General features: G+C 43.5%; 1 protein-coding gene across 1 annotated transcript in view; it reads left to right on the top strand.

Moving 5' to 3' along the window:
* PLB1 (phospholipase B1) overlaps positions 1–15299 on the top strand; it is a 141572-nt gene that overhangs the window by 84080 nt on the left and 42193 nt on the right. The window contains 11 exon segments of the mRNA XM_063125398.1: positions 295–390; positions 1197–1268; positions 2655–2778; positions 4893–4926; positions 6138–6162; positions 7962–8035; positions 8483–8635; positions 11191–11216; positions 11936–12018; positions 12839–12910; positions 13903–13950. Of these exon segments, the coding sequence (XP_062981468.1) occupies positions 295–390; positions 1197–1268; positions 2655–2778; positions 4893–4926; positions 6138–6162; positions 7962–8035; positions 8483–8635; positions 11191–11216; positions 11936–12018; positions 12839–12910; positions 13903–13950 (807 nt within the window).

Raw genomic sequence — 15299 nt, 5'->3', positions numbered from 1 at the left:
TTTTCAGATAGCTACAAACCATAGGAGCCGCATAATCTTGGCCTGTGGTCTCTAGATGTTTTCTGTTCACCTGCATTCATCCCAAGTGTGAATTCACACAGAAATATATTGCTGGTTGTACCACGAGCTGCAACTGAACACAAAGGTTGCTTTGCAGCCTGTTCGACCTCTCAGTGTTGTAGGTGCAGACCCCTGTTTGTCCCAAATGGGTAATAATCCCCCAAACCCAAGACTCCTATAATGCACTACCGTGGCTACCCTTCTGGAAATAAGTACGTTTGTCTTTTTCCTTAGGCAGGGTTGCCTGATTCCTCATATTTTGCCCCAGATTGCTTCCACTTTCACCAGAAGACTCACTCTCAGGCTGCTCGGGCTCTGTGGAACAATATGGTAAGAGGCCGCTGAATAGATAAATCTCTCCCAGCATGATCCTAGAACCTCTTAAATTCATGAATGTGGTTTGCACCGACACAACAATCCAAAAATTGCTTTCATTTGCTGAAGTTCAATAACGCTCCAGTCCCCTTGGCATATTATGGGTAATTGTATTGTTTTCCTGTGGTATAGTCTGGGGTGTGTGGGTGGGTGTATATCTTTCTTTACACTACTCATATTTTAAAAGTAACTTGGGGGCTCAGGGAGAAGATGTTAGAAGAAAACTAGTTCAATGAACTCCTGATATATGCCCAGAGAACCTGGTTAGATTTAACCTTATCCTTTGGGCAGAAAGCTAATGAAATTATGTGTAGAGGCTAGAAGAACATCTGTGGTAATTTAATGGCATTGAAACATAAAATATCCACAACAGAAGACTTCACAGGCCCTGTCTGCCCTGGAGGAAAACCTGTTTCTGACTGTGATGCTCTTTCATCAACTACGTCACTTGTGTAATCTTACAGTTAATTTATATCTGGGTGGCTGCTTCCCGGATGACAATCTCGCTCTGTATCCACATGCATTTGGATTATTCTGGGCAACCTGGCTCTTTTCATTGGTGACAATGGGAGGGTTTTTCCTGGGGTTGCAGTTTTCATGGAGGTTGCAACTGGGGAGTAAAGCGCAAAACTAGCCCTCCCTGTGCACTATGATCCCAATAAAAATCCACACAGAGATTTACTGTTAAATAAACAGCATTGCATGTACCAGGCCCTTAAAACTTAGAATAGATTTGTTGTTGTTGTTATTCTTTGGTACAGCTGGAACCCCTTGGGGAAAAGACAATACTACAAAGCCTTGAAGCTACGATTAACCTCAAATGTCCAAATCAGGTAACGTGAGCCTTCTTAGGAATATATAGTGCAGTGTTACTATTATTTACTAGCTGATGCCCATCATGATTTGACAGCCATGTTTTCTGTCCCTTCCTTCTTTCTTTGCATGTTTGTGAGACAAGCTAATATTGCCACTGCCTTGAATTGCAGAAATACCCCCCAAATGTTACACCTCTCCCATATGTCAATTAGGCTTCTGGTGGGAGTAGTGCATTAGAGACCTAGTTCATGTGAGGAACAGGCAGGGCTGGCCCTACCATTCAGTGAGAGAGGTGACTACTTCAGATGGCAGATGCTGTGGGCGGGGGTAGAGCAGTGGGGGGGCAGGCGGGTGGGTTGTGCCTCTCTGTTGGAGGACAGAGCTATGTCTGCCACCATGTGTAGTACAGGATGCTGTGCCATGACTAGCATTAAGTAGGGTTCATTTGCCAGTCTAGTTGACTTTCATGGAACAGGGCCTGGGAGTGGGGAGGGCTGTGTCACCCCACAGCAGAAAGTCTTGGGCAGGCCGTTACAGGGTGCTGCCACAAAGTGATGGGCTGGAGTTGGAGAGAGGATGTGCTGCCAAGCAACCAAGCTCTGATGGGTGAAGAGCATTCTCTTTTTTCCAAACAAACTGAAATGGCCAAGTTTCTGCTGGATGTAAAGAACAGCCGCCATACTGCTACTCTTCACAGGTTGCAGTGCAATGCAATGCAATGCAATGGAAATGACTCAATGAGAGGCTGATGTGGAGTATGTTAGGCAATTTAGATTGGGAAAATAATATGGGGGGATGAATTAAACTGCCCTCCCCAACAACACCACAGTTTCAATCCCATTTATTTATTTACTTGGTCTGTATCCCACCTTTCTACCATAAAATGGTGGTTCATTATTCTACAATGGCTGCTTTTATCTTCTTATGCGCTTGGTTCGCACATCACTCTAACTCATACTCAGTGGTTCAGTGTGGGTTGTTGTTGAACCATGGGTTACTGTGTTGTCTGAACACAGGGTGGGCTGTTAATCATCCAGCGTGGCTTATTAACCATGCAGTGTGGCTGATTAACCACCCTAAACAACCCAGCAACAAACCATGGGTTCTCAAGGTGACTTGTTTGAGAAATTTAAGCCACACTGCTTAGTTAACAAGCCACTCTGTGGAAAATGTACTGGATGGGTTCATACAATGCAATAACCCACTGTTCAGCAATAATCCATGGTTCATAACATGCTGTTCACATAACAGCATGTTATGTGAACCCAGTCAAACAGTTGTCTAGGTTAGTCATTAGACAGATGATTATATTTGTTATTTGTAAGACAAGAGTTGCCGCTAGAGGGTTGTTGTTGTTGTTTTGATCATTTCTTTGTTCTGACTTGGGAATCCCTATGCCACAGGCCCAGCCATATTTAGTGACGTACAGAAACAGCAACCATACCTACCTCAGTGGGACCACTTCTGTTTACAGAAGCCAGATGCCATGCACGAATAAAGTTCCATCGATCAATCACCCAACTTCAGGTAATCTAAGCTGCTTGACATCGAAGTCAGAAAGGGGAAGCACCATCACCCAAGACTACTTCAAGTGTTGTTTTCTGCCCCATGAATGTACATATCAACTTCCCAAGCCATGTAGGTGACAAAAATAACAGTGTTGCTGCACTTTCAACAGTGGTATAATATATGCCACTGGAAATGAACTCTGTTTAGAAAAAAAAAGTGTTGCAGTCAGTGACAGATAAACAGGTGTCGAGATAGGGAAAATAGATTGAACTAAGGGGCCACATTTATTTAAATTCAGGATCTGCAGAGGAGGATAAGATATGTGGCGACATTTAAGCAAATTACTACAGGCAACTAGCCTGATTTTTATTTGGGAGAGCCGTAACTCCACCCTGAGTGAGTGATGGGGCATAATTTCTTACTTCATACATTCACACATCCAATGAAGTGGACTATTTCTTACTTACCTACAACAGCTTTTTCTACAATAGATTAGTTTGTAAGGTGCCACAAGCCTTTGTCTGTTTTCCCCCCTGCCCTGCAATATTTGAGAACAGCTGCTTATTTCCTGGAATTAGTTTGCATATATTCGCTGATGCAACGCTTGCTCAGCTAGTTCACTGATATGCTTGCTCAGCTAGTTAAAAGAAATAAAATCATCCTTTCAGGAAATTTGTGGACTGAGGTGCTGTAAATAATTAGCTGTAACTTCAAGGCCTCATATACATTACTGTACTTGACTCTATTTTTATAATATTACTAGCATAATGAAGCTTGCAACTTGCAAGAATAAAAGCAAGTTTATAATGAAGCTTGCTACTTGCATAGATAAAAGCTCCACATCTTTTCCAAACTGGAGTCTGGTTGAAGTTGTGAAAAGGCAATGGAATGCACACCCATCCAGTGGAGGCTGGTGGCTCTGATTCCGGTAGAGCTGTAAAATCCATTCTGGGTTTCAGTCAGAACCAGCCAGAACTCTAAAGGAGCTATCCAAAGTGCTGACCCTGTAGCTCCTTTAGAGTTCTGGCTTCTTCTGACTGAATCCCAGAATGGATTCACAGGGCCACCGAAATTGGAGTCTCCATTGTGCCCATCATTCCCTCCTGCAGGCGGCTTGGATTGCTTGGTGCTGGAATGCAGGCCTTTTATGAGGTAAACCTCTAGTCCCATATTTTGACCACTAGATGTATAATATATATATATATATATATATATATATATATATATATATATATATATCTTCATTTTTTAGTCTTTCCAAAAAGTGTGTGCATGTGTGTTTGAGCACTTTGCTCAAAAGAGGGAGAACTTTTTCAGCCTAAGGTCCAAATTCAATTTCAGAGAATCTCTCAGGGGCCGAAGGAAAAATGGGCAGAGCCAAAAATTCCAGCATAGTTTAGCTTAAAGCTCTTACTACCAGTAACTAAGCCTTAGAAGAAGCATTTTCAAAGGGGCAAAACCTGCCAAAAGCTGAAAAACCACAAACAATTGGTGTCAGGGGAAAAGGGGGTGGGGGGCTGAGGAAGGAGCCCACCGGGGAACCCTGCAGGGCTGGTTTGCCTCCTGGGCCTGAGGTCCCCCACCCTGGTTACAGGGGTATAAAGTAGGAGCACGGGGCAGAGCAGCCTTGTGGAAGCAGACTTCTTCCCCCCAGCCTAAAGGCATTCATTTATAACCAGTGGAGGCTGTGGGCTCCCTTGTCAGTAGGATGGTGAATCCACTCTGGGTTTTAGTCAGAACCAGGCAGAACTCTAAAAGAGCCTTCCAAGGTGCTGACTGAAACCTGGAGCGGATTCACTAACCCACTGACAGGGGAGCCGACAGCCTCCACTGGTTATAACATTTGTAGAGCACTTCCACATGTATGGCTGTTCATGAGATGCATAAGTTGGCAGTGGAGCCTGCCTCTGCATATTCATTTTAAATGCCCGGATGTTCCTTTTAAGATCAGAAATCTACCAGTAGATCTCGTCTTTCCACACTTGCGTTACAGTGAGTTCATTATCTCTCATTAGTGGAACATAAAAGATCACTATAGACGAATTCATGTCATATAGTAATGGAAGAAGCGTGATTCTCCTTCCTGTTACAAGTTTAACTATGTCCTTTTTTTTTTTTTTTTTGCCTTACAGTGCATGGCCTGAAACCAGCTAATGTGCAAGTAATAGCTGCTGTGATGTTTTACTGCTTATGCCTGTGTTGTTTAGTATAAAGTATTAAGGTTTGCAGAGTTAAAAGGTAGCACTCACTGTGTGTTTGTTGCAGATTGGTGAGTATGGGTCATAAAAGGGTTAATTTTTGTGAACCGCCCAGAGAGCTTCAGCTATTGGGCAGTATAAAAATGTAATAAATAAATAAATAAATAAATAAATAAATAAATAAATAAATAAATGAGTGCTGGATGGAAGGTGAGTGCTGATTGGATGTTTGTGTAGAGTGCCTGGATTGGCTGTGTGAGAAGGGGAGGAGTTGGAAGGCTGTAAAGCAGTGGTTCTCAACCTTCCTACTGCCGCGACCCTTTAATACAGTTCCTCATGTTGTGGTGACCCCCAACCATAAAATTATTTTCGTTCTTCTCTACACGATCCATTGTCATGGGATGGTTTGCTAATGAAAATAATACATAACAATAGCTTTAATAATACAAAAGATGATACATGACATAGTTCAGTCAATACAGTTTCCTAAGACCATCGGAAATATGTGTTTTCCGATGGTCTTAGGCGACCCCTGTGAAAGGGTCATTCGACCCCCAAAGGGGTCCCGACCCACAGGTTGAGAACCGCTGCTGTAGAGAATAAATAGGCTGCTTCTGAGGGGAAAAGGTATTGAATGCTTTGGGTTAGAGATAGGAAGGGACTCTGCGTGTTTGTTGTTTTGGTGGATTAGAGTGTGAGAATGAGAACAGAGTAGTTTAGAGTGGGGTAGAGTAGGCAGGAGTACTGGAAGTTAAATACTGTGTAACATTAAAGTGAATTAACCTATGAAACCATTACGCTTTGTGCTCTGAAACCATACGCTTGTAACTGAGAGAAACCAATAAGATCTTGTTAAATAAATAACGTTTACTTTATCCTGGTGTGGACATTGGAATACCTGGGGAAGGGTACAGGTGATCTTACGGTGGCAGCGGAAGGGAGAAAGTTGGGTCAAAAGATGCTGATCTGTGCTGCTGTGGGGCCTAAGCAGAAGTAGGCGCGCCACAGAGACAGAGTTAGCATCTCTAGCCCCGATGTGTGCACCTGAGCTGGGTCCGTTGGAGTCAATAAAGAAGTAAATTGATCCAGAAGTAAACCCAGTGGGGGGGGGGGGGTGGACATCACAGGTAGTGGCAGCAGGTGGGATCCAGAAGAGTCCAGTGCCATTGCAGACCTCACAGCTGCCCTGGGGGATTCCTTGACTGTAAGAAGCATTGATCTTTTGTCCTTCTTTTAATCCAAGAATGCTGAATCAGAAATTTCTTGCTTAAATAGAGGATATTGGGCTTTTTGCTGGCCCATGAGAGGGACAGGAGGGTGCTCTCATACTAGAATTATAGTACAACCAAGCCTGTCACAACCGTAGCCACTTGGAACCATTGGCCTAGGCTGTGGTGAGCGTTGCTTTGGTCCTGGTGGGGAAATACCATGAACCCCCTCCCCCTCAGTCGGGCCAAAGTGGTATTGATTTGAATGGGAAAACTACAATGCTTTTAAAAAAATAATATGATGGTGGTTGGGAAATGGAAATTAAGTGCCAAGTGTTTGCAAAGGCAATACCCCCAAAAGTTGGATTTTGGTGGTTTGCCACCCAATTCATAGCTCAACCACAATTGAGAGTTGGGGATGAGGGGGTGGGGTCAGGGGAAGGGGGTGTGACCTTCTGGGAACACTGAGGGAGCAGATTTGGCCACTAGGCCCAAGGTCTTGCACCCCTCTTTTACAGCCAGCGCATGTAACTGTCTGCACATCACGTCACAGATGCAGGATTTGTTTTCTGCCTATGACAGCTCCCTCCTTATGGGAAATGGGTCCTCTGTCTTACGCGTGGCATGCAGAAACTACAGTTTTACAGTCAGATTGTTCATTTGCACAATTGTGGGCGTGGGGAGGGTGCTACAGCATGCGTAAGGTTGTGTGCGCTGGTCCAGGGATTTGTATCCCCACCTAAGCTTTCCAATCTCTCTTCCTTATCATTGTCATAGTTCAGGGTTGCAGAACTAAAAATAACCAGCCCTCTGTGGGCCATATGACATCAGGTGGGTGTGGGCAGGCCAACTTGATGTCATTTGTTCCTTGGCCAAGTGACGGATGGTTCTTCCACCTGGTGCTGGGGCCAGAGGCCAGGCTTCACTGCATACAGGCTTCGGGAAGCCCTGCATGCAGCAAAGCCAAGCCAGACTAGCCCCTGTTGCTCCTCCAATGGGGAGCAACAGAGACTAGCTGAGCTCTACCCCATCTTCGCATGCCCCGCCTCCTTCCCAAAAGAGGGAAGGAGGTGGAGCGAGTGAAGGAGAAGCAGCTGAGTCCCCTTTGCTTCTCTGATTGCTCCACCCCTCCCTGCACCTTGCTTCTTTGCGGGCAGGAGGCAGAGCACACAAAGGAGAAGGGGACTTGCCCGCACAGGGAAAGCAGCCACTTCCCCCAGCATGGTGAAGTCCTAGTGCCCTATCGGAGATAGCAGTGTGTGTTGGGGGGGGGCATTTAAGGAGATTCCTCCAGGGGCACAGGGCTTGGCCTGTAAGCCTGGAGCACCCCTGCTACAGCTAGACCACAGATTATCCCCTTTGCTAGCCAAAACTTCCCCTCCATTTTGCCACATTCTATAAGGTACCAAGTTGTCCTCTGATGCAACCCTATTTTGCATTCTCTTTACTCCACTTTACAGACAAGTAAATATGGGACCGTGTAGTATAAGGGTTCACTGGACTAATTGTGTGACATTACTCAATGAATTTTCCCAGTGTATTGCCCAGCTGATTTTTAAACATGACTTCATACAGCCATAAGTCTTGTTGATGGAACATGGTGTACTCAGCAACTATTTCAGAGTTTTCCAAACGTCATGCAGGGATGCTTTTACTTTTCTTTAATCCTTCAACTAAAAGGTCAGATTTCCATGTTGCTGGAGTCCAAGCCTTAAAAGGACAGTTTTATTATAAGCAACAGCAAAGAAAACACAAAATACATGAGAAGCCAAATTCTTCTTTCTTTCTGAGGCAGGTTGGCAATGGCATTGGATCCAAACCAAATGACATGTGGGATATGAATACACAGTACCAGGGGCTGGCGTGGAGATAGGTGGCTGTCCTTGTGCTACATTTAGCAACTGAGTTACATGTATGGGTGGACAAATAGATACCGCCACCACTCCCATCCAATGAAAAGTAGTAGAGGAATAAACAAAGAGGACCTACACACTTGGCAAAATCCCTCACCAAAGACTCCGGAGCAAACTTAGCAGTCATGGAATAAGAGGAGAGGTCCTCTTATGGATCAGTAACTGGTCAAAGAACAAAAAGCAGGGAGTAGTAATAGAGTTCCCACACCTTGGATAGCTCCTTTAGAGTTCTAACTGGTTCTGATAAAAACCTGGAGAGGATTCACTGCCCCCACCGACTTCGGAGCCACCAGCCTACACTGCTGATACTACTAGTATCACTGCTAATACTACTACAACGAGACTTGTGGAGACCCCAGGAGCCATCTTCACCTAATAGTTGTGCAGTATTTTTTTTCTTTCCCATAGGTCCTTGCATTTCTTCGTATGGTTTTCCTTTTCTTTCAGATATCCTTCGCGAGTTCAATGCTAACCTCACAGGTTACTCAACAGGCACAGGGGTCCTACTTGAGCCGAATGCCTTTCTCAATCAGGCAGTTTCAGGAGCAAAGGCTGAGTATGTCTTTCTCCACACTCCACATAGGTGGTCTTTCTTATACCACCTCAATGGGATGTATTGGTGTCTACTTTCAGGGCTCAAGAAGGTATTTTCCCCTTAGAATAATAGAACTGGGAGGAAACCAATGGGTACCCTAAGGGCCTTTTCAGACAACTAAAATAAGCCCCAAGAATGTATACACTCACTATCCCCCAGCAATGTCCTGGCCAATCCCCACATAGTGGATATTGGCAGCCTCTTGGTGCGGTGATTTGTTGCAGCAAATAGGGCTTAATGAGCATACCAGTACTGGCTGTGCTTAGCATGTAGGAGGTAGAGTTAAGGCCACATACAATCCTTATTTAAAGAAAAATCTAGCACATTAATGAAATAGCATAGCAATGTGGGCTGAGAGGGTAGACTTGCAAATTTTAAAAGCTTTTTGAAAATCAACAAAGAACAATCTGATATACCAAACACACAGACACCAAGGATGTAAAGAATTACCCATAATTTTTAGTAAAGGGTCATAAAAAGACACTGTGGAGAGAGATTTATGTATGTCACCTCTAGTGATGTCATGAGCACTAGCCAATAGGGACTTATGGTACTTAGGCAGACAAATTCCACAGCAGAGGACTCACTAACTGGGTGGAAGAATGGCATTTTACCCAAAATATGTTCTTGCAGTTTGAATGCAAGGAAAATGAGATTTCACAGAAGTGCTACCTTGAGGCAAATCATCAGAATCCCATACAACACAAGGATAATGTTCATGTTAATTCTTTGCACAGTATACTGATTTATATGCAAAGCCCCACAGACAGGATATCCAAAATTATTCAGGATCTTTTTTCCCCTGATAAGACTTCAAATTCTTATTTATTTTCTTTCTCTAAGGCATTAGATAGGGCTAGAACTGAAGCTGAGATATGAGTTGAAGGTTGCCTACTCTGAGTGTGTGTGTGCACACGCATGCATGCACTCTCTCACACACACATGTACTAGGACTAAACAATTCAAGCTCCTCAAAACTGCCTAAAATTGACATATGTAGTATCTGAAAAGGATTTTTATTTCAATCACAAGCTGGAAAGTGCTGGGAATACTCAACTCTACAAAATATTATCATAACTAGTGTGGTTTGATAACTATGGTGATGTCCCTGAACTCTCAAACACACTCATATATTAGAAGGCATTTCTACCACATTTTATTTACAGCCTTATCAGGTAGAGCAATAAAGTAAACGTGGTATGGTTCCTGGATTTCCATACAACAGCCAAAGGAAGCAAGGAATTATCTTAACTAATTTAGGGCACAGCCCATTTTTAAATAATGTAAACCAAGATTAAGACTGCAAGAGATTTCATACCACCCCTACTCTTTGAGAAACCATAAACTATGTCTAGGCCGTTTCTACAACTCCCAGCCTTCTGGGAGGGAAAGGGGGAAGATCTCAGCATTTCCTGGTTTCGAGATCCTCCCCTGGGTCCACATGCCCACGCCATGTCCAGGAATGGCATGGGCGCCAATTTTTCTTTTGAAGCAGCGGTGCCAGTTGCGCAAGAGCAAGGCCCCACTCCATCAGAAATGTGAGTTTAAAAACACACACCAAGAAACAGAAACCGCCCCCCAAACCCCCTCTCTCTGTCATACCAGGGGTGGCAAAATTGCTGCCACCCTGTCCCCTGATGGGCACAGAGCCACACCACGCAACTCCGTGCCCATTTCTGGTGCCATGCTTACTCATGAGTAAGCGTGGCACTAGGCAGGATGGGTGTCCACACCTCCTGTGGTCTCGGGATGATCCCAAGACTGCAGGAAGAATCAGGGTTTCCCAGGGTTTCTTTATCCCTGAGATAACCCATGCCTGTCCCACCCCCTGGATGCACAGGGACTCAGCGCCTGGACTATTGGGCTGGTGTAGAAACAGCCCTAATAAAGGAACAGAGTTTCAGCTTACTCCAAGCTCTGGAGCTTCCTAAAATGCTGAAAGTTTCCATTCCTCTTCTGTTTTGCATTCCATATAGGGCACTTCCATGTTTTTGCTACAATCAGCAACTATAGTGCCAACCAGGGGTGGAAAACAGTAACTCAAGAAAGATGTAGTTTTAGCATGGAGGCTTGACATTATCGGTTTATTCCTGGCTTTCATCAAGGTTTTGAAAGGAAAGTTCAAACAATTCATTTTTCTTTCTTTTCTTTCTGTTTTGCATTTTCATTAAATTGCCTCAGCAGACACGATCAGCTCTACTACAACTTCTATATCTTTCAACAAATATTTGAACACAAAATGGGAGGGAAGGGAACTCCTATCTGACTCTGCACTTTACGTTAAAGTCTTGCTCAGATATCCACAGTGCACATTTCCACTGGGCCTGATCATGTTTGATAGTTTCACGGGCTCCCTTGCTGTTAAAAATGAGTCATCAACCACTTTCACTGATAAATTACTGTCTTAACTTTTTCCTTGTCACTCTTTTCCTGATCTAGTTATAAGCAAAGGCAATATAGTTTAGGTGGCCCTGTATTAAAGTGCTCCTCTGAGTCTAAGGGAATTTGTGTTTAAGTTCTATCATTGTCAGTGATTTGCTAGGTTAGTTTGAACAAGTGATAGCAGAAGAACTCTCAGAACCTTTGTCTATTATCTTTGCAAAATCATGCAAGACGGGTGAGGTGCCGGATGACTGGAGGAGGGCTAACGTTGTCCCTATCTTCAAAAAGGGCAAAAAGGAGGAACCTGGGAACTACAGACCAGTCTGACATCCATCCCTGGGAAAATTCTGGAGCAGATTATAAAGAAGTCAAGTATTGCATCCAGTTCTGGGCTCCACAATTCAAGAAGGACGCAGACAAGCTGGAGCGTGTTCAGAGGAGGGCAACCAGGATGATCAGGGGTCTGGAAATAAAGCCCTATGAAGAGAGACTGAAAGAACTGGGCATGTTTAGCCTGGAGAAGAGAAGATTGAGGGGAGACATGATAGCACTCTTCAAATACTTAAAAGGTTGTCACACAGAGGAGGGACAGGATCTCTTCTCAATCCTCCCAGAGTGCAGGACACGGAATAACGGGCTCAAGTTAGAGGAAGCCAGATTCCAGCTGGACATCAGGAAAAACTTCCTGACTGTTAGAGCAGTACAACAATGGAATCAGTTACCTAGGGAGGTTGTGGGCTCTCCATACCCAAAGTTGTGATGAAGAGGGAATTCCACCAGGTTCTCCTTATATACAAATGACCCCTGCTGAAATTACATTTTCTATGCAACAGTTTAAGATACCCTTTCCTCCTTTCCATATGGTCACCCTATGTCCAGATATCTCCTTCTTTACACCTGATTGTTTTCACCTGAGCCAAAAATCATGTTCCCAGCTGTCTGGGGCCCTCTGGAACAATATGGTGAGGCATGAACACCTGAGGTATAAGAAGGTTGCTAATGCGCAGCCACACTCTCTCTTCTCTGGACAGAGTGTATGTACTTGAGAGCAAAGGCCCTTTAACTTCTGCTAGAAGGCTGATGGAATCCACAGTCCCAGGACTGACAAAGCATGTGAAGGGGGAAGTCCAATGTCGTGGTAGCTCCAAAACAGTATAATTTTTCTTCCACCTCAATGAAGTTCAGCCACCTTCTTTTTTAAAGCCACTCATAGACCTAGGGTGCTTTCACATGTTGCTTTTATTGTGCAATTGCTTTGCCTCATTCACAGAATTTTACAAGGGGTCCAGACATGTTGCATTCTATTTGTAACCCTCCTGTGTTTTCCCAATACTTCTTCAGTCTTTTTTCTTTACACACACACACACACACACACACACACACACACACACACACATCCATGATGGAGGGAAAGATAGAATAGTTGCACAACATATCTTGATTGGTAGTATGAGAGCCCTCCATCTGGAAGCATCCGTTAGGGCATCCGTCCAGATTTTCCGATTAAATTCTATCACGGCATGTTTTTGTATTCTCAAGTTTTCCCTTTGGCTGTTTCTAGATAACACTTGATCTTACTGCTCTGTAATTTTTCCTGTTGCAGTGGCGATCAAAAATTTATTTATTTGTTGGTAGAGAAAAACAATAATTTTGCAAGGTGCTTTTGGGATCAAATTGTGCAATGATTGCACCATACTGTTTATTAATTATTAGTATGAATGACAAGGATTAAAATTAACTCTGTTACATAATCATTCCATTTTTTGTTTGTTTGTTTTCCAGCTCCAGCCTTTAGGAAAGAAAACAGTTTCCTTCAGCTTCATGGAAAATATAACCCTGAGCTGCCCAACTCTGGTAAACACTATACTGACTTCTTTTGAAAGAATTTTGTGGGAATAAAGAACCTGGGTATCTGAGTGAAGGCTAAGAGTCCTGAAAATATGGGTACTAGCAATTAAACAACTCATATTTTATTAGGTGCACAATCCATAAATTATCATCCACTGTTTTGTGTGGTTTCAAACATTTTTCACTAATTTCCCTCTGTCTTTTCGAAGACTGAGCCCCATGCAAATCCCCAAATAAGCTTTTGGCTCAGACATAGAAACCTTCCATCTCATTCTGGAACATTTATGCCGTAATCCTATACACACTTACCTGGGAATAGGTCCCACTGAACTCAATAGGGATTATGTCTAAGTGCACAAGTATAAGATTGCACTATTCCTGTGCAACATCTCAGGGCTTATTCATCCACACACCAGGCAAGCCACCCAGGAAGCTTTAACTTTCTACAACATCCCCCCAGATTCACATTGGCCCTGTCAGTCCCTTGCGCCCCTCAGTTCTCCCAGGATCAGCCTGTGCACTTCACTTTGATAAATTCCATTCTTATATAGTGGTATAATTATATGGATTAGCAGTAAAATGTTATGCATGTTTACTCAGATCTTACTGTGTTCAGTGGAGCTCGCTCCTAGGTAGGTATGCATAGGACTACAAAATAGATCTCATCAACAGAGGTTCCTCTTTCCATTTAACTCAACCATTTCTTTATGGACATGTTTCAGCTGTGTGCTCTGAAGTCATGAAACTGGTATGCCTTCTTACAAAACAAACTACACTTCCCCATAGTTAGGCCTCTAACCCTAATGTGTTTAAACTATGGTTATGTAGCCACCATGGTTAGGAATGGTTCATACGACACACTAAACCATAATGTTTACCTCAAAATGCTTAACCACCATGGCTTAGCATTTCATCTGCGTGAATGAATGCCACAATACCTTTTACTTGCTATAGTGCTTAATCTTTGGCACTTGACGCATACATTCTTTCTCTTTTAGCGACAACCCTTCCTGGGTACATACAAGAACAGCGAGGACACAAACCAGGTGATTCCTTTTTCCTTTGCTATGCCTTACACATGTGAGCATAGTATTTATTTCTTTATTGCATTTCTATACCGCCAATAGCCAAAGCTCTCTGGGCGGTTTACAAAATAAGTACACATTTTCTACTATCTTCTCTATGTTTTCACATCTCACATTAGAGACCTGCAGTGACAATTTGAGGTGGGCCTGCTTTATAGGGATGCAATTGTGTTCCCACTTCAATTTAAGCCCAGGTCGAGATATTGTTCCCATAAAGCAATGTTTAATATGGTGTGGGAGAACTGTACACACACCAGCATTACTGTCTTCTTTTTGCGTGGGCTACCTGGCCTGGTGCTGGTCCCAGGATTATCTGCAGAGTGTGAATCTGAAATTAACATAGGAGACATGTAATCAGATCTCCCACAGTTTAAGAAATTTTGAATAGCAGCCATGGGAAGGATATGTATTGGGACCACAATGCTCAACGAGAGAGTTATTCCTCCTTCTCTGTGCTGTTTTCCCAATAGAAATACTCCATGCCTTGGGCAATCTGTTATTTGCCCTGTAGGGGAAAACATACAGGAAGAGCCATATGGCTACTATTCAGTTTTGTTTCTGCAGGAGATTCAAACATCTAGCTTGGCCCCCAGATAGTGTGGAAAGTGGGTTTGGAATATGCACTTTTTCGTCTTCCAAAATGTAGGGATCCAACAAGGGGTATATCCACCTGCTGTGGGACTGTTAGATGGGTTCAGTGAGTTCTCTATAGCACAGGGCAGCAGTGATAAATACAAATGTAATGGATAGTGTAGGCTGCAACAGGTCACATACAGAGTGTCCATGTTCCAGTGACTTTCAAAGGAAATCTCTCTCATCATGCTAGACGAGAGGTGTCACGGATAGATTGATGAGCAGAGGACTATGCCTTGGGATTTCCATCATTTACTCCTAACATGACCACTGAGCTGAGCATCTCTACATGAGGCTTTTATCCTGCGATTGAGATTGGTTACTCACAGAAGTTTGTGAGACCTTTACAAGATGTTGTTAAGCTCTAGAGCCTCTCCCATGCTTTCTTCCCTTTATCCTGTGGTGTGTGTTATTTAAAGATCAGGGCAAATGAACTACTGCAAGTTGAATTTCTCCATGCAAAGAGGAAGTTGTGCTATAACATGCAGCTATACCACAGCACCATCTAGTGGCTGTATAATGAAACCTATACAGAACTGGCAGATAAAGGAACTAACTCTCCATGGGGGGAAAAAGCGGAAGTGCGTGTAAAGGGGAGATCTTAGTCCTGCAAAGAATCCAGAAGCAGAATCCCTGGTAAAGTTGTGGGATAAAAAGCCTCTGTGTAGAGAAGCCCT

Source organism: Elgaria multicarinata, chromosome 4 (assembly GCF_023053635.1).
Source record: "Elgaria multicarinata webbii isolate HBS135686 ecotype San Diego chromosome 4, rElgMul1.1.pri, whole genome shotgun sequence".
NCBI classification, from domain to species: Eukaryota; Metazoa; Chordata; class Lepidosauria; order Squamata; family Anguidae; genus Elgaria; species Elgaria multicarinata.
This window is presented reverse-complemented; position numbering and strand designations above follow the sequence as displayed.